The sequence below is a fragment of the Elaeis guineensis genome, chromosome 2 (assembly GCF_000442705.2).
Source record: "Elaeis guineensis isolate ETL-2024a chromosome 2, EG11, whole genome shotgun sequence".
Lineage (NCBI taxonomy): Eukaryota > Viridiplantae > Streptophyta > Magnoliopsida > Arecales > Arecaceae > Elaeis > Elaeis guineensis.
Window position 1 is genome coordinate 87,868,580 of NC_025994.2, and position 19,052 is coordinate 87,887,631.

Here is a 19,052-nt window from a genome sequence, read left to right on the forward strand (position 1 = left end):
CCGAAGATGCCTCCGGTGGGGACCCTCCGACGGTCAAGTCAGAGAGGAGACTAGGCAACAGTGAAAAATCAAGGGTTCAGCGAGAGAGAGCTAGCTTGAGAGCTTAAGAGCTTTTCGAGAGCTTGAAAAAGCTTACCAAAACTGTTGCCTTACCCCGTTTTATAGTAGAATGCGGTATGGTCCCGCCATTAATGGTGCAGATAACTGGAGAGTTGTCAAATCGCCGGAGGCTGTCAAATCGGCGTGAGTTGTCAGGTCATCAAAATTAACCCATGTCCTTGGCAGGACAATGCCCCAGGGCAGTCGTACAGCATGTCCTTGACAGGACAATAGCCCATAGCGATTGTACGGTGTTTGGACGGGCTGGCCAACTATATGTCGGTATTCGGCTGCCAGGACGTCGGGTGATGACTCAAAAATACCGTCGGATGATCTGGTGCCTTGTGGAAGTCGGACGTCGGCTGCCACCCCCGACAGTGAGTCGGTGATATGGGTTCAGCCGTTCGATCGGTTGGAAACAATATTGGTCGGTTCGGCTGGTATGCCTTCGGTCGGATATCGTCGGCAGTTATTGTCGGAGTCGTTTGTTTGCCCGGTGGGTAGAGTCGGACGTCGGTCGGACCGTTTCGAAGATAAATCAGCATAAAGAGTCAGCCGATATATCTCAACAGACAAACTCACAATATAAATGATTCTGCCCGATTTAACTTATTTATTAGTGTTCTGGCCTGTTCATTCTGGTTTCAAGCTACATCCATGGAGTTATGACCCAACTCGTTTAAAAATAGTGGAAACCATTTGTGACTCATTTAACCTGCTACGGCCCATTCACATCATATGAACTGAGTAATATGTTAAACAAGTTGCATGTGCCAAGTTGAGTTATCTATTTAATTAACAAATTAGGTTCTATTTTAAATTTTTGACCTGATTAATAAATAGATCCAGTTCAAGTTGAAAGGATAATGATTTGTGCCCAGAGAATTTACCTATTTTGGATTTGTGCTTGTTTAGACCATTATTTGTCAAGAAAACCATATAGAACAGTAGCTATAATTTATGAGGGTTTGTTTGAATATTCTTATAAAAAATATTCTATGAAAATTGGGTCTGTTGGCCCACGCACGCATGTTCTAAAATTTTGCAAAGTCCTAATCCAAGTCCTAGTTTGTGAGCCCATTGATCTGTAAGAAGGAAAAAAAGGATTCATAAATATCTTTATTTTTTTTTCCACATGATTCAGACTAGAAGAATGTTAGGTCAATATAGGTCATGCTCAAACGGACTTCTCAGTCCAACTCAAATCCTACTGGATTACCCAAATTAGCCTTGCATTTGATGTTGGAATTTTACCCTCACACTAATGTACGTAAAGGTTGTCTAGGTGCCATTGGAATTATACGAGACATCCTCAAAATTAGATGCGCCCATAACAAGAGCAGATAATTTTTTTGTTGCAACCAAGCCTTTTTTTTTTTTTTTCTCTCTTTGTGCAGGTGTGTCCTTACATTATATAACAAACTCGTTAAAACCAACATGCCCGCCTAAAAGTGCTATTTGATTAAAGGTTCCATCCATAGGGATCCGGCATAAGACTGTCATCAAATTTGTTGATTTGATCCGTTTTATTCTTCAATAACATTTGTCTCCCTTCTGCATCTATGAAATGATCGACTCATCTGCCATATTATTTAGTCGTGCCCAACAGCCTAGAAATCAGCTCAGTTCCGCTCCTTTGCAACCAAACCTTTGCGTGCGTGCGTGCGTGCATTCTCAATGCTATCAAGTGCCGCAAAAATTGTCAGTTCGTCAGGTGCTTCATTTAGTATTGCGATTGTTTTCGTTCTTTACTAACATATATCTGCATCAATGAAAATCACAGATGCACCTTCACTATCATCAAAGCCTCGATAGTACAAAAGTAGTTTTTTTTTTTTTTTTTTTTTCATGGGAGAAGTGTCTTAGTTACCCTAGATGTAATAACCCATGATGCACCCTAAAGACTATCTAAAAAATATTATTTAGATTTTTGACTTCACATCTATATGAATTTTTATATATTCTTCTCGTTTAAATCTTGACATCCTTATCAGACTAAAAATTTATATTTGTTCAAATTTAATCATAAATATAAATACTATGATTAACTCATGATCGGCCTCAATGAATCTATACTATAATATTTTCTAATACACAAAGATCATGAGCTGAATTTACTCTGATACCATCTAAAATACTAGTCAAAAGTGTTACTTAGATTTCTTGGCTTCACATAAGTATCTAAAATTTATTACATAACTGATATGGGAATAAATGCATACTCGCATAAGTCCTCGCACTAGAGTTTAATTACAAGCTATAATTTATTTAGATGCTACTAAAATTATAATCCTAACAAATTAGCGAGGACCTTTGTTTGGATGTCTGTAATTGGAAACCACATATACAATTATACCTATTTGATTTTTAAATGTGGAGACATAGTTATCCTATAATTGAGATGTACAATTAACCCAGAAATAATGAATTGTTCAATATTTTTAGTACGATATAATATTTATCATATTATTTTATTGTTATGATAGAAAATAAAAGTACTATTAGCTTATCATTGAATTGGTATAAGAATAATTAATATAGTAATATGAATATAAATTAATTAGACGTCATAAATACACTTTATTTATCATATGCGTTATAACAAAAAATTATTTTTACATTATTATTTGCAATTATAGTTATTATAATGTTATTATGGAATTGTAATAATGTTAAATATTTAATATATTGACTGATATAGTGATGATGTAACATGAAAATTATTATGTTATAATAACATTATTTTATTATAATATTATAAGGTACAATAAATATATTATAGAATAATACTAATATATTATAATATTACGATATAATATTTATAATATTACAATACAATATTAACATGATATAATTTTAAATACTATAATAATATGATAATAATAGTATAATAAAATATTCTATTATTACTGCTATTATAAACTAGTAATAATATAATATGATAATATGATTATAATATTGTAATCATAATAGCACAATATTTATTATAATTTAACTATTTATCCTGATGATATTATAATAACACAGCATTAATGTAGCAATAATATTATAGTATTATTAATTTAATTACAGTGATGTCATAGAGAGGGAGAAGGAGAATGATTGAAGTAGTCAGAGGATCACTTCCAAAGGATTTTCTCAATTACAAGATTCCTTGCAGTTGGAAATATAATTAATTTTGCTATAATTCCAATTACAAGTTTTGCTGCCTTTTTAATGGTCGAACTGCAATCTGCAGCTGCATTTGAAGGAATCCAAAAACATTTTTGGGGTGTCCATAATTCAATTGCAGCCAACTACAACAATAATATATCAATTGCAGGCAACAAAATAGCCCCATAGCCTTTGAAGAGAACGAAAGATGCTCAATAACGGATTGCTGGCAGTACCAATAAGCATGAGTGCTCAATCCAAACATTAATAGCATGCACGGTTTAATCTTGGATGCTACAGCAGCTATAACATGTAAATACACACCATAAGAAGCTTTGTTGAACAAATGATCTCGTTCATATCTAATATCAACATTACAAGGTGAGAGACTAATTCATTAAGTAAGTTATACGGCCAGATTTTTTTTTCCCTATTTGACCCTTCAAATTCATCTTTATAATTAATAAAATGTACCGACTGTGCCATATGAAAGCTTTGGAGGTGTATGCAAGATTTACCTTAAATTAGAATTTCAGGGTCTAACATGAGATACAGGCATTATATATCAAGATTATTGGAATTATTACTATATGTTAGTAAGTTCACTAGCCCACAACTCAGAAATCATCATGATTTTAAGTAGATGGATGTGCTTTTGTTCAAACCTATTCAGTAATGTTTAGGTGACATGTATGTGGAAAGTCAACAATGTAGTCACCAACCTTGAGATGCATGATCCCTGTGTTGGCACTGGAAAGTAATGTTGGTAGTCTACAAAGTTTACATGGACTAGCTGAAGCAAAATGCAGGATACTAAATCATAGGTAAGATGTTAAATGTGTGCCAAGTGCTCAGATAAACTTGCTATCTGTGTCGAGACCAAAAGGAAAAACTTGCTGTCTGGGAACAGCTAGTGGTGTTTTGCAGCATTAACAGCTGAAGGTTACTGGTAAATATCATATAGGAGAAAAAGTTTCAGCAGGCGTGTTCCTCATACATGTAACTAAATCTGAAAAGTATCAGAAATCGCTGTTCACAATGGCAGCAATGAAGGTACAGCTGATACCTACAAGGACTTCACAAGCCTGAAGCACGGTTTGCTCAAGTGAGTCTCAGATGGCAACCAAGAATGATCAGGCAATCGATCTCTTTATTGAACAGATTCATTTGCTGGGTCCTGCACAAAACAGACAAGGAATCTTAACTCGATTATCCTGACTACTACATTGACATTGAATTGGATCTTTTGATGGTTGGAAAATAAAATAGATAAATTGAAATGGCATATTAACCCTACAATCTATCGAAAACATTTCCAGAAAAGAAATTTGCCTGATAGTCGGCTTTCTTTCAGATAATATTTGCCTTAAACATCGATCAACCAAATTATTCCACTTAAAGGAAATTGTTTTCATAGGCATCTTTTATCAGGAGTGATGCGCAGCGGATTACGATAATCATAAAAAAAAAAAAAAAAAAAAAAAAAAAAAATTACACAAACACAGAACAAAGCACAAGAGATTTTACGTGATTTTCAGATTCTCTTGCTCCTACATCTACCGCCGCACAGAATAATATTTATCACTATGAAATGGGAAGTTTACGAGAGATGGATGCAAAACAACCTCAACAGGAAGAAGAAAAAACCCCTCCCAGAGATACACACCTGGTAGCACGCTAGGATTGCTCATACGAAGGACCCGAAGCCCCCTCACTCTCTTTCTTTCTTCCTCTCTTTTTTCTCTCTCGGAAAAACCGGTTGCTGTTCACCCACGCCCTCTGTGCACGCTCGCCGCTCTACCAGCTCTCAGTCGCTCACAGGTCGGGCTCAGATTGCATATATTGTTCTCTGTCTGTGACGTCCATTAAATAGAGTCTGGAATCGGCCAATTCGCATTAGAGAATCTGTTTGAAAGCTGGATTAAAACTCCTCCCTTGTCATCGGATCAACATCGCATGGGAGAAAACAGCGAGAAAAAACTCTTATAGCCCAAAACCGATCGGAAATGCTCCGCCACCATCTAATCTAATCTGAACCGGAAAGAAAGACAACTGTCCGATCGCAAAAAACATCAGGAAACGCATGTGAAACGCTCGTCGGTCCACCGTGGACCGAGAGAAACGATGGGGAAACGCCCTCCCGGTCCACGTCTCCTCCTGTACACTGGCGATCCACGATGGACCGCATGAAGGGCGATGGGCCGCGCCCCGCGCGCGTTGCCTCAGCCGACTGCACTTGGTGCCGGCCTGCAGTCCGTGGGCTGCTTCTTTTTTGTCCCCTCTTTTGGGCTCTTTGCTTCATGGGCTTCTTGGGTCTTGTTTGCATCCAGTTTGTGTGGATTAGGCTCCACCACCCAACATCTTTCAAGTGAAAATTTTCAGAAAAAGTAGATTAAGTTGATGCCAGTTTTTAGTACCATAATTTTCACAAGCAGGGGAGAATGAAGTTTACCACATCTAAGATCCCTATCAAAGAGGCAAAGGCAGGAGAATTTTGCACAAGGAAACTATTTTAGGACCAGAAATGACATGAAAAGGATGGCAAAAATGTAAAGTTGGTGAGAAAGGCTAAAGATCACTCCTTAAGAAAGATCTGTATAAAAAATGACATTCTTCAGATATAATTCATAAAATGGCAACTACCAACCAAGAATGCAACAGTGTCTCCTTACAAAGATCATCTCAAAAACTACTGGGAAAGATTTCTCATAATATAGTGTATGTTCCTAAAAATAAAAGTAGAAGTCTCATATTCAAAGAAAACAAAAGTAGAAGTCTCATATTCAAATCCATGCTCCTTGACGAAGTCAAAAGCCACTGACCATGCAATGTTCAGTGTAACATATCATATAAACTATTTCTAAAAATCAAGGATCTGGTGCTGGAAAGGAAATCCATGTTAGCATGCACAATCCCAGATCTCTTGCTAAACATAGCAACCTAACAAAGGAGCAAAAATGTCAGTTTTTAGAGACAATCATCCAAAAGAAGTGTCTGTAAATTTAGAAGATGCAAGACCAGGGAACAAAGGTGTAGTAAAAAAAAAAAGATTGAAGAAAGAAAAAAGAAGAAAGAAAGATATTTCTAACATGTTCCATCAGATTTAAGTGGGTGAGATGTAGACCCAAATAGTAAATAAGATTTTAGATGAGAGTACAACTGAAATGTGCTATTTCCTAATAACAATTTCAGCATTTTCATGTTCCATCAAGAACTTGCGTTTAACAAGAACCTTGCAGAGTGTATAAGGCCTGGTCAAAGTAGTCTTTTGCATGAAGGCCACATTGTAGATATAAGCATCATCAGCAAATTGAAGGGTCATAACATGTTGAGGGATATTATCTATATCAAAAGTTGAATATAATAGAGACTAAAAGAGAATTGGTTTCCTTTTAGATCCATGTCAAGCTAAAAAAAGGCCCTTTCAGCATCTTCCATGAGGATCATCTAATGGTGTTTTGGGGGTGTGGGAGAGAGGAGAGAGAGAGCAATGGTGATGAAATGTCATTCTATGTCTCTATGAACCCAAAGCATCTTTCTAGGTTATGGGAGAGAAGATCTGAGAGGTCAGGAAAGGAAAAGTAGCATGAGGATGACAACAGTGTGAATTGGGAAAATGAAAGCTATAACAGCAAATAACACAATGATTTTCTCTCCTTTTAAATCCTAAATACAGTAAAATGTGCAACAATGATTATGAACTTAATGCAGATTTATTTGGCCATAAATATATACAAGTTTCACATGGCCATTAAGCAATAAATAAATAAATTTAAGAAACAGATTTAACAAATTAATGCATCAATATGTTACCAATCAACAAGCTCTCTGTAATATATGTTTTTTTACTGTAGTTGAAGTTTTCATTCTCCTCATAATTTGACCAAAATTTGAACCCAAAAAAAAAAAAAACATTCCAAGCTTTTCTCTGTTAATAACAATAAGATTCTCACTGAAACTCAATGATCAGCACAGTGGCACAAGTCAGTCGTTCCTACGAAAGAGAGGTTGATAGGAGAACTCAAACTAATTAGAATGGACATCATCTTTTGCAGAAGTATGGGACTCACTTTTTATAAGGAGGATGTTGAATAATCAGCCAAATGCAACAGCCAATCTTGGAAGTAGGGCATGGCATCAGCTTCCGTATGAGAGAGAGCACCTAGAGGGGTGATTGTAATCTGGGAACATTACCAAGAATTTCACATTATTAATGGCTATTTTCAAATAAAACTATTAAAAAAATAATAAACAGAGGATGAACTAACATATCCTTCTTGAAGGGCTTTATGGTCTGTGTCCTCTGCTTCATCCTCTTCAATCTTTATCTTTGACGACTGTCCAAAATGCAACAAAGTAAAATAGATGTTCATTCAGATTTTCTGTTAGCAGGACAACACTTTCATGCTGATAGGTTTTGCTAAGCAAATAAGAAAACATAAGCATGTCTACCTGTGTGCATGCATGCATGGAACGAACATATATAAACATAGATGTATGTATTATACAGAAGGGGAAACAGGCTTAAGAGAAATAATGGATAAGTTTCATGTTAAGACATGATGCCAGGTGAGTTTCATAGTACAACACAACTTAAAAGAAACACCCATCCGATAAGAAGCAGGATCTGAGGATAATCCAGATATGCAAGACCATGTCCAGCGGTGATACAGAGAGAAGGCCAATGAATATACAACAACACGTCCAAAATTGCCATGCAATAGATGGCGTCGTCTAGTAAAAGATAAACTCAACTTTAGGTAAGTATGCTCTCCATCCATAACAAAGAAAATTTTATGTCTCACCTACCATACACAAGAACTCAAAATTGTCATTTGGTAACATGTCCATATCCATTTATTCACAACTTGTTGTGATGCCCATATCCATGTTATATGAAAACACTTCAAATTATAAATGCTAGTAGAAATTGAAATTTCTAGTTATGAAGAGTTAGTTGCTAAAAAAGGTTTCCACATTTAGGGCGCAACAGTTATAAGAAGCAGATCTAAAACTTCCAATGGAATTAGAAGAATTCCTTCAAATGGTAACTTGAAAAGAAAGTGATGGGAGGGGTCAACAGAGAACAGATAAAAATAAGAGCACTGGGCTTCAGGATCTCATGAAAAAGATGTGAGAGAGTAAAATGTGTGAGAGAGAGAGAGAGAACAAGAAGGATTTATCATGGATTACATTCACAACCATCTGGTTCACAGCATTTTGAGATAACACAAATTTGTTTTGGTATATTACAATGGTAGACTGTTTCAAATTGCATCCATGCTATTCAGTGAGACTTGGCTTGTTGATCAACTTCTTTTTTGCTGAAATCTCCTTAAGTTGTAACTTGATTTTGATTTGTTTAAGGTTGATTAGCACTGTCATATATTGCTGACATTTGTCAGTTCAGATTACCAGTAAATTGACTACATGCTTTCCAGGTTTATTTTCATCTGCATGCAACTCTAATAGTAGAAAATCACTAATAACCCCTCATGTTACAAGTTTGAATTTTGGGAATTTACCATCCAAGAAACCTCTATGTGCACTATATCATATATTCAAAGAAAACTATTGTGTTCTAGGCAAACTAAAATTCATTGGAAAATTTAATTACCAGATTAGCCAGTTTGTAGAAAAAGATCAATGAATGAAATAATTTTTCACCATAGTTCCTGTTTTACAAAATTCTGTTTTCTTACACAGGTCATCTGAGGACAAGTTAGAATACATGTGCTTCAAGCTCACTACACAAATATCATGTAAAACTTAAACTGGATCAGAATTATTCTGCAAAACAACAAGAATTCTACAAGTTTTGAGAAGTAACCAGAGATCTGCAAATTGATTGCTGCAAGCTTGACAAATTGGATTCTTATTTGATACTGCCAGCTACAGTTGATGCTTTTATTTAACATGGAGGGATGTTAGGCCTTGAAAAAAGGTAGTGAGCTTTGTTGACAATTTCTCAATTTATCTTGCCAACAGGTGGTCTGGAACAGTTGCAGATGTGACATAAAGACAATTTTTCATTCACTTTAGACACTGACAAATAACCGGGATATATATGTTAAAATTATCAGTTCAATAAGGTACAGTTGTTGAAAGAAAATAAATGAAAACAGCAATCAATCCAAAGGTAAAATCTAGTTATAAAGATTTTAAGCAAACTACAACAAGTGGATGATCATTCTATTGCCAGAATTAACAAAGAGTAGATAGGTACTCATCATACCTTTCATATGCATAATGAAAAGTTTTGCAAATTTAACATATTACTTCAAAAGAAAGCAAATTTACCACTCTCTTAAACAAAAGATGACTTTCTACTGGAACTGATGCATTCATTTCAGAGCCTGGTGTCATGTCAACATCAATATGTGCCGTTTGATAGCTTTCCATGCTTGGTGCATTTATATTTGTCTGCTCCCACCCAATCCTGATCATGTACTTCCCCTGTTTTGTGATCTTAAATCCCTAATGGCAGGCAAGAAAAGAGACGGGAATAAGATGTTTACATCATTTCTCGAAAGTAATCATCAAATGTTCATCCTTACCAAATCAATATAAGTCGCAATAAAAAAATAAACAATTATATTAAATTGATCGTTCAATAACCTGTTGCAGAAATATCAAAGTTGCATAATTCAAATGATATATGTAGAACTACAGGTAGAGTGAGTCCTATACTCCATGTTGTGGCTTTAAAGTTAAATAGATAAATAGCCATGTCAGAGGAACACCTTTATTTTCCTTGGATTGATTTCAAAAATGATTCTGGGTAGATACATGAAGGTAGTTTGTGTAAAATCAGAAAGATACAAAGGTGCCACCAGAGGGTTCTGTAATTGATTCATGTTGAGACAAATAAAAGGAAAATTAAGGAAGAAAACAAGCTGACTATATATATTCTGAACAATGTTTTAAAAAAATAAAAAGAAAGAAAAATCTCTGCAGTCCTTTTTTGGTCAGCAGAAAACTTAGACATGGATCACGTCAGATATCAAGATGCGGTTCAGGTCAAACATTGCTAAGCTATGAAGAGGGGAACATGAATTCCTGACATATAGAGATTATTAAAATTCAAATAGACTAAGCATGCTAAGCCCTTAAGGGTTTGGTTGCAGAATTTACCTTGTGATGTGCAACATCTGTTGGCACATCTATATTCAAAAAAGAACCTTCAGGGTATGTCTTATTTTTGAGCTCGGTCAACACAGAATTTATGACAGGCAGGCAAACCTCTGCAGCAAGTTTGAGGTCATTGACAGTGCTCTTACCTCCCATCCTGAAAATTTATTGTCCCAGAGATGCAAGAAGAAACACAAAGCTAATTAGTAACTACCCTATCTCTTGCTCACAGTAATGAATACAAGCTAAGTCAGGGGATCTGCAGAGTAATAAAGCCATAACTAGATGAAGTTTAAAAAGATTCATGACCAATTCAACCTAGTCAATCACAACTCACGAGTACAGCTATCTTCTATACATGATCTATTCAGAATCAGATTTATGGAGACTTCTTTGCAATCTGCTGGGGTCCACATCCTGTGTGAAAAGCAAGCCATTCCAAAACTATGCAACAGGAGCTTCTAAGTGACACATAGCACAACAAAAGAAAGTATCCTGAACAATTTCATAATTTCATCATCATCCAAGACTTTCACCATAAACATGGGTTGGCAGCAAAGACAACTCAAAGTAGAGAAGGCTCTGCCGGAGGAATAAGGAGATGTTACGATCAATTATCAACCGAATGTCAACCCTCTAAAATAGGTACTGAAATCTGGGCAAACAAAAGTTTAGGCAAGAGAGGGGCCTATCATAAATCCTATGCAACCAGGGGATCTCCCTTACATTAAGCTCAAGCAAGAGGGGAGGATCTTGTATGATTCCCTTAGAAAAATGAAGTCTTTTGATGATGACTTCTAATATAAGGAGCTGAGTTCATCTCAAATGCACAAATAAGCCAAAGAGCGAAATAAAATGCAGTACCATTAATCAATTTCACAAATTAAAAGTAGAATGTCTTAAGAAAGTGCATTTCGCTATAGGTAAGCAGCGTACCCTGATTCATTCTGATAACCTCAAATAGGAATATCCTTCTCAACCATAAGTACCAATCTAGTATAGGAAACTACAAAATTTTTTGTGTGAAAGTGATGCAACAACTCCTGAATAAAAAGCTTTTAATTTTAGAACAGCCAAATTATGTGGATCTTGTCATCCAATTCTACGCAAATGTAAAATCAAAGCATCACCCTAACCCTTTTCCTCTAGAGTTTCATGGGACAATCTAAACAGTACCGCCAATGCATCCACAATTTTCATTCATGAGTTCTAAAAAAGTGAAGTTTTTATTTCCAAATAAGTGACAGAAGGATAACATATAAGGCGAAGTTTCTTCCATGGTTGTATACTTGTATATCAAATAAGTAGCAGCAGTCTGATGTTAACACCCTGGTGACATGTAGATATCCAGGAAATAAATATCCGAAGACTGACTATAAACTAGTCAACTAGTAACAGTGATTAGCATTTGATATGGTACTATCCATTCACATAACACCAAAGGAAAATCACGCTACCAAAGAGGTCATGGTTCCAGTTCCTTGGACAAAACAATTATACACCAACAGCTAGTGACAAAAAGTACATGAATAGTTTCCAGTCATATGAAAATGACTTGATATATTGTATAAGCTGCATTTGATAATATAATTCTGCTCAAAGCATTGAATTTTGCAAGCAAATAAAATTGAAGATGATGCTGATAAACTCATATCAAGATATATCAAACAAATGCAATATCTTAACAGAATTCTTCTTCTTTAAATATGAAACTACAAGAAAAGTTATGGAGATTTCGACAAAGGCAGAAACATCTAAGACTTACCAATTAAGCGACATAGCTAAAGCAGGAATACCATATAAGAATGCCTCCCGGGCACCAGCTACTGTCCCAGAGTAAATTCTACAGTGATAAATGAGAAATGCTCATGAAAGTGCCAAAAATATTTTAAATATGCAGTTTCAATTTACATAACTAACTTTTGACTAGCAACCAACAATGAAACATTCAACAAGAATTTCTAATCAAGCTGAAAGATAAATGGATAAATATGTCAGTATCAATGATGCAATACCATATTATCAAATATCAGAAAAATGGGAACTTCGAATTTGGTGAGTGACGTGAGTCTATGGATTTATTGTAAAAGAACAACTTTAGACAATGAGGACTAAACAAAGAGGTTTCAGTCTGGCCTTTCCAAGCAAATCCAGAATTATTTTGCAATTTATATTCGCATATCTCACATTGATAAAGTGTATATCTTTATTATTTGCCAGAGAGTATGATGCATAATTTATTTATAATATTGGTGCAAATACAGGGGGGAGACAACAGGCATGCACTCTTAGAGACAGTGATCCCTTTATCCTACAGATGTAAAAATATTCGAGCATGGAAGACAGATGCTAAAAGGAAGAAAAATTATAAGAACATAAAATAAATGTTAAAATCAAATCAACACAGAGAAAAGCAAGGATCAAGCATCATGAAGATCAAAAATCCATTCATCACCCTGAACTGCCCAGCTCCTGATTTGGGAGTTCAGGTTTTGCATCAGCGAATCGTATTTCTGTCACCAAAAGTCTTTTTGTTTCATTCCAATCATGTAACCTAGCAAATGCCATCCATGGTAGCTCATCTGTCATGGTCATTACTAACCTCCTTCAACAATCAAACAAACATCAGAAGCTCTTACTGGTGAGAACCAGGGACCAAGGTAGAATATGGCTATCATTGAGCCGGAGAGACTAGGAAAAAGGATGGCAAGCTAGGAAAAAAATCATGCTTCTCATCTTTTATATCAAAACATCAACTACTAGGCAAGACCACCCTTCATTTTACAAGCAAGCCCAAGTCAAACGTGGTCATAGTAGACCATCAACAAGAAAGTAAAAATCCTGATTTGAATGGAGAGATTCCAATTTTTCATCAGAGATCTGCTACCATGTAAACTAGCATACTTAGAAGATAAAAGTTGTATATCATAGATTTGAAGGAGGTTCATCATCTCCATCAAACCCTTCAAGTCTTATGTTCCTTCCCATGCCACAAACAAGGAAGCAAGTATCACTTCTTATGTTCATGTTTGCCAAGAATGATGGTACCACATGGTACTACACCATGCCACTGTTTTACATGAATGGATAGGAAAGAGATATACGATCAAAGAAAAATAAACCACTTGCAATTTTTTTTTCAAGAAAAAAAACTATCTTCTATTGCTTTCTAGAAAGAAATCAAGCAATTCAGATATTAGCCACTTTTAGTTAAAACAAGGTCAGCCCAGTGCATGAGGCTTCTGCCATTATAGAGACTGGGGTTCTAAGGAGGGTCAGATGTACACAACCTTATCCTTAATATGTAGAGAGGCTATTTTTGTGTTTCAAACCTATGACCTTTAGATCATAACAAAGGAACCTTAACATCGCACCAAGGCTCAACCTTTAGCAAGGATTGCTATGCCAATATCGGGATCTGTACTGGTTGCCTGATGGCACGGTCTAGCATGGTACCATGCCATTCTGTATCAAACTCATACCTACACAGTAGAGCCAAGGGAGGGCGAGGAGAGGGGGAAGAGAGGTCAGGAAAAGAGAGAAAGGGAGGGAGAGAGAGGGGAAGGGAGGAAAGAAGGGAGAGGAAGGGATAGCTATAGGTCAGGTATGGGTCGAGTCGGCCAATATCCATACCGTCCTGCAATTAAAAACCCCATACTCATACCCGCCTTAGATCAGGTTAGGTCAAGTCAAGTAGTGGTGTGGGCTGGGTCGAGTCAAATAGATAAGATGGATTAGATCAAGTCGGGTTAGGTCGAGTAAGGAACTCATCATGCAGATATTATAAAATGATTATAAGTTTATAACTTTGAAAAAGCATATTTATATTAAAGTTATATTAGGTCGGATTCGAAGCGAGGCATACCATTATATATACTTGACCCAAACCCACTTTGAATATTTTATTTAGAACCCATACCCACTTTGGATTTTAATCGGATTGGATAAAATCTGTCCCATTTAAGTTAGGTCGGGTATTCAATGAGTCAGCTACAATTGCCATCCCTATGGAGAGGGAGGGATTGGTCGAAAAAGAGCTGAGAAGAGAGGGAGAGGGGGGAGTGAGGAGAGGGAGGGTGAGGAAAAGGGAGGGGAATGGCCGGAGGAGGTCTGCAAAGGGCTGAGGAGGGGCACAGAGCCAGCAATTCCCCTGTTTCATTCAAAATAGAGGTCTGGGCAAGGGGGGCATTTTTATTTTGAAAATTTAAGTAAAGCTGGCAAGCATCCTCCGCATCACCTCCAGCCATCCCCCTCCCTCCCTCTTTTCCTCTCTCCCCTTCTCCCTCTCCCTCGCCCTCACCATTTCTCGGATCAAGGGGTGGAGCTATGCTGGTCTACTACCAATATGACTCGATACGCCCAAATAGGTGATTCAGGGTGGTACAATGAACCTTGCCCTCTGGCAACTTCTAGTTATCTTCTTGGAAAAATAGACTTGTTTGAGCCCATATTTGCCAAAGACGCATCATATTTTTAGCCGAATACTTAATACTAGTAATGCTCCTTAACATGTAGAAGACTTTTACACAACTAGCATTGAAAATAGTTCAAGCAATCAGTTCTATAGTATTGTTTCCTAGTTTAGAATAGTCAATAACAAAGTATCTTCCTAGAAATTGATTGGTCTCTTGGCTTCCTGACTCAAAATGTAGCTTCAGGTGAAACTACTCCACTTTCATCAAGAGAATATAGTTCCAAAGAAACATTGTTCAGCTACTGATGCAAGTAATTAAGAACCACATATTGAACCAGTATCATTCTTAATAACATCTAATACAACATATGTTAAAGCTCACCTTTCTTTCATAAATCATTTTATATCTGATTCAAAATAAAATTGCTTTTCAATTACAACATGAACAATGCCCAAAAGACCATAATCATCTGAAATAAAGCAGAACTACCAACAATACTTATCCAATGGCTTGGATAAATAGGCTCAGAAATTAAAATCTGATCCTTGTGGTCCATAGCAGTCATCCAAATATTTATGTAGCAACAATGGCATTACAATTAGCTATTGTATAGTTAAAACACTGGAATGGTTGCCTGTTCCCTTATGCCACATCTGCCCTAAAGCATTAGCCTGCAGCTAGATATGCATTTTATCAGTTTTTAATAAGAAAATGCATGGTTTTGAAAAGATTATGAAATCCAAATATGATCAACTAGTAAGTATAGGAACAACATCCGCTCAATTTGTCCAACAAGATCCCTCTTCCTCATACAACAAATGTATCAGAATGATGTAGCTTTAAGTTCATGTCAAAAAGAGTAGCAAAATTAAAGAAAGCATGAATGACTTATTACTAACATATGATATCCGCAATTGCAACCAATGTTGATGCCACTGATTACCTGCATCATGTAGCAGTAAATTAATGATTTGTCAAGACATTTAAACATTCCAATGCAAATTGTTTGGAGAGATGCATTCTAAAACATAATTCATATTAGCTAAGAATAAGCAAGTGGTAAGACTAACTGAAAATGTCGAGAAAATTCTATGAGGATAATCATATCAGAATATGTTGTAATCTAAAGTTTTTCAGGCAACTCAAGGATGATAGTATAAATTTCTCATAAGCATGCCTATATATCAGTCTAGAGCTTACCAAATCAGGAATTACACCATCAAAGAGTTTTCCAGAAATACCCAAAGAAGCACAATCTGCAGGAGTTCCTGAAAATTACAAAAAAAAAAAAAAGGGTCTAATGATGAAGTTCTTTTTGATATGTTTTACTTAGACTGCAGAATCTGGTCAGTGCCAGGTAGATTGGTTGAAAAAAAAAAAGGTGCATGGTCAATGGTTGGAAGCATGCTAAAATGGGCAAATAAGAACATATTTCCTGATCTCTAATTAAAAACAAAAGGGTGATGGTATGACTGAAAGCAGGTAAATTCTACAAATAAAATGATAAAACCTATGAAAACAGAAAAGGACCAAACCAATTATTGAAGACAGGTAGCATTATTAGCATTTCTAACCTAAGAATGATTTAGTCTGCTTCCAGCTGAGAGTCTCAGCAAGCTGAGCTAGCACAAATGCCTCAAAGCATGGTTCAGCAAAAGCATATCCATGCTCAAACCAAGTCTTGGACCAAGCTGATTAGTCTGAGTGAACCTAGGGTGTGCATGGCAGTTCAAGCTACACTATACCCAGTGAGTTAAATATGGTAACAAAACTATCTGTTTGACTTTCTTCATAACTACAGGTATATCATGTAAATGTCTTAGACTTTTATGCTCTCCGCTTGTTGATGATATGAAACCATGGGTCAACAATGTTGTAAACACCTTAGTTCAATGCTCATATTAGGAGTGATCAGGAACTAATACAAAATTACAAATTCCTCATATCGACATTCAAGTAAATGACCACAATGCTTTTTGATATACCAGGTTACAAAATTATGTACAGGACAGGTAAATAGAAAGTAGTTCGACTTCTGCAATATATTAAAGATACCCTGGCAACCATTTCTAGATATCTGAAACGACTAGATCGGTGTTACTGTGTTGTGTCTCCATACTTAAGAACAACGGTGGTAGTACTTCTATCTTCTATACCAATAAAACTCATGTTTGTGCATATATTATACTACTGAACTGCATTTGCTTCAGCATTTCACAAGTTGCCTCAAATATATAAGAACAAAGATCAGATGTCTAAAATGGACAGATTACTTACAGTTACAGCTGATATGTGGATCATATAGAGTCCATCTCATCTAGAATAAGTCATTGCAATAGCTTGTTGGCTGAAATGGATAAATATATTCTGATACATCCCATTTTCTTATAACACTTTTCGAAAGGACCAGGAGACCATTTCCTTTCTCCTATCTTGAAAAAAAATGATTATATTTACATGAATTTTGAGCCCACCTTACATCATTTGGAGGTATTATGGGTTCGATTATTTTTAAGTTTCCAGGTTTGAAGCTCCTAGCATTTCTCATATTATACCTGGTTGAACCTTAGCCAGAATGTACAAGGATACTGAAATCATCGAAGCGGCAGTTAAAATGTCCCAACTATTTATTGAGAGGCTATCCTAGGGTGGTTTCTAATCATGTTTCCCTCTTTGTTTCTGATGCACAGAGCGCTTTCAGGTCCTCCAATTAAGGATGACAAAATGAAGTAATGTTACAGAGATCTTATTAACAGTGATATCACGAGGTTTGATCTTGGCAGCTGATTCTAAATTTGTACTAAGTTTACACATCGATTGCCAACTATCTAGCGATCAATAATTCACTAGCCTGAAAAAGTCCTTAATTTTCTGCCGAGGGCATGCTTGGTATTGCTCTAAAAAAAGTGTTTTTATGACTTAAACTAAAAAGCAGTTTCTGAAAAAAAAAGGTCTCTGACAACATTACTAAAAAAGAATTTCTACAAAGAAAAAAAAAAAAAACACTTCTAGGAGAAGCTGGAAAATCTAGCTTTTGGCTTCTTTTCTTTTTATAAAGCAAAAGCAACACCAAACATGCACTAAAAGATTCAAAATAAAACATAAGGACATCCATGCCACCTCCATTCCCATTTGGTTGACAAAGGATGATCTGCTCCATGAGAGACAGTTGAGTCATTAATATACAGTAACCAACCATTCTATTCAAGCATTACAAAACAACTCATAAGCCGAAATGACCATAGAGAACTTCCTATGCAAGATTGCTTTAAGCTATGCGCAACTTCTCCAATGAAATATTTGACTGGAAAACCACTCAGATGCAACGCAAAAAGATCCACATGAAACAAAAATAAATTAACAGAATGACAAACCTGAAACTGCAAAGGCTGTAGCACCTTCAATTTCAACACGTTTGGCACTGAGAGCATGACGCCACGTGATGCTATGGCTAACACCTGACTGGTCCCTGTAAATTATTTACAAAGTAAAAATCATGCTACTAAAATTACCACGTCAGTCAAAAAAAAAGTGCCTTTTTGAATTGCTAAAAATAAAGAAGAAAATCATTGTTAAGTATCGTAAGTAGATGAGTGATATAAGATTCAGGAACTTGATCAATCTAATTCACATCTCCTACAGATACAGCACCAACGCCGTCATAATGAAGATGAGTACGAGCGTTTGTGAAGACCATGAGATCATTGTGAAAGGTTGACGGTCTCCAATCACAAAATTGTGCAAGCCAGTCCTTGCAGCGAGACAATATGTTACTACAAGCATTTCTGTTGGCATTAGCAACAGGCATCACTACCACAGACATCGAATCGAATTTATATACTTTAAAAAGAAAAAAGAAAAACTCAAATGGATACAAACGCAGGGAAACAACCATTCCTTCCTTAATACGTCCGACAAAAAAAATCCAACAAAGATCGCATGCCAAAGAGGTGACATAAAAAATTCCAAGTTGCGTGTAAAAGAAATGGAAAGAACGGAAAGATACGAAGACACTCACGAAGCGGGGGCGCAAACAAGAACACGGTAGCAATCGGTGGCGACGAGGACGTCGACGAGGAAGCGCAGCCCGGGGGCATCGATCCCGTCATCGTTGGTGATCAGCACGATCGGTTTCGAGATCGCGGCCGCCCTGCCGTCCATATTTCCTCGGACCAGGAGATAGATATCGGGACGGAATAGGAACCAGAGCGGGGAGAACCTTGGGGTTTCTGAGGCTAATGACGAGGGTTCTGC

General features: G+C 36.4%; 1 protein-coding gene across 3 annotated transcripts; it reads right to left on the bottom strand.

Moving 5' to 3' along the window:
• Window positions 1-4,181: 4,181 nt before the first annotated feature.
• LOC105054982 (uncharacterized) lies at window positions 4,182-19,052 on the bottom strand. Of its 3 annotated transcripts, XR_003802368.2 has the most exons (11): window positions 18,817-19,052; window positions 18,173-18,267; window positions 15,999-16,066; window positions 15,698-15,741; window positions 12,149-12,226; window positions 10,387-10,540; window positions 9,553-9,729; window positions 7,521-7,589; window positions 7,323-7,433; window positions 4,919-5,613; window positions 4,182-4,429 (listed from the first exon to the last, which is right to left on the bottom strand). XR_003802368.2 is itself a non-coding variant. In XM_019846671.3 (10 exons), exons 1-9 carry the CDS (start codon window positions 18,957-18,959, stop codon window positions 7,326-7,328), a joined length of 936 nt encoding a protein of 311 aa, XP_019702230.1. In that variant the 5' UTR covers window positions 18,960-19,052; the 3' UTR covers window positions 4,182-4,429; window positions 7,323-7,325. The 3 variants fall into 3 exon arrangements, 2 of the variants coding, with proteins under 2 accessions (XP_019702230.1, XP_010934966.1); XM_019846671.3 differs by lacking the exon at window positions 4,919-5,613; XM_010936664.4 differs by lacking the exons at window positions 4,182-4,429; window positions 4,919-5,613 and adding an exon at window positions 5,933-6,192.

Bases quoted from the DNA above. Each gene is read 5' to 3' on its own strand.
- LOC105054982 (XM_019846671.3), bottom strand. From the start codon at position 18,959: ATGGACGGCAGGGCGGCCGCGATCTCGAAACCGATCGTGCTGATCACC. The intron at 16,067-18,172 runs GTTTGTCATTCT...TGTAATTTTCAG, and splicing joins TACAGCCTTTGCAGTTTCAG to GAACTCCTGCAGATTGTGCT. The intron at 7,434-7,520 runs GTTAGTTCATCC...TAATGTTCCCAG, and splicing joins AAGCCCTTCAAGAAGGATAT to ATTACAATCACCCCTCTAGG.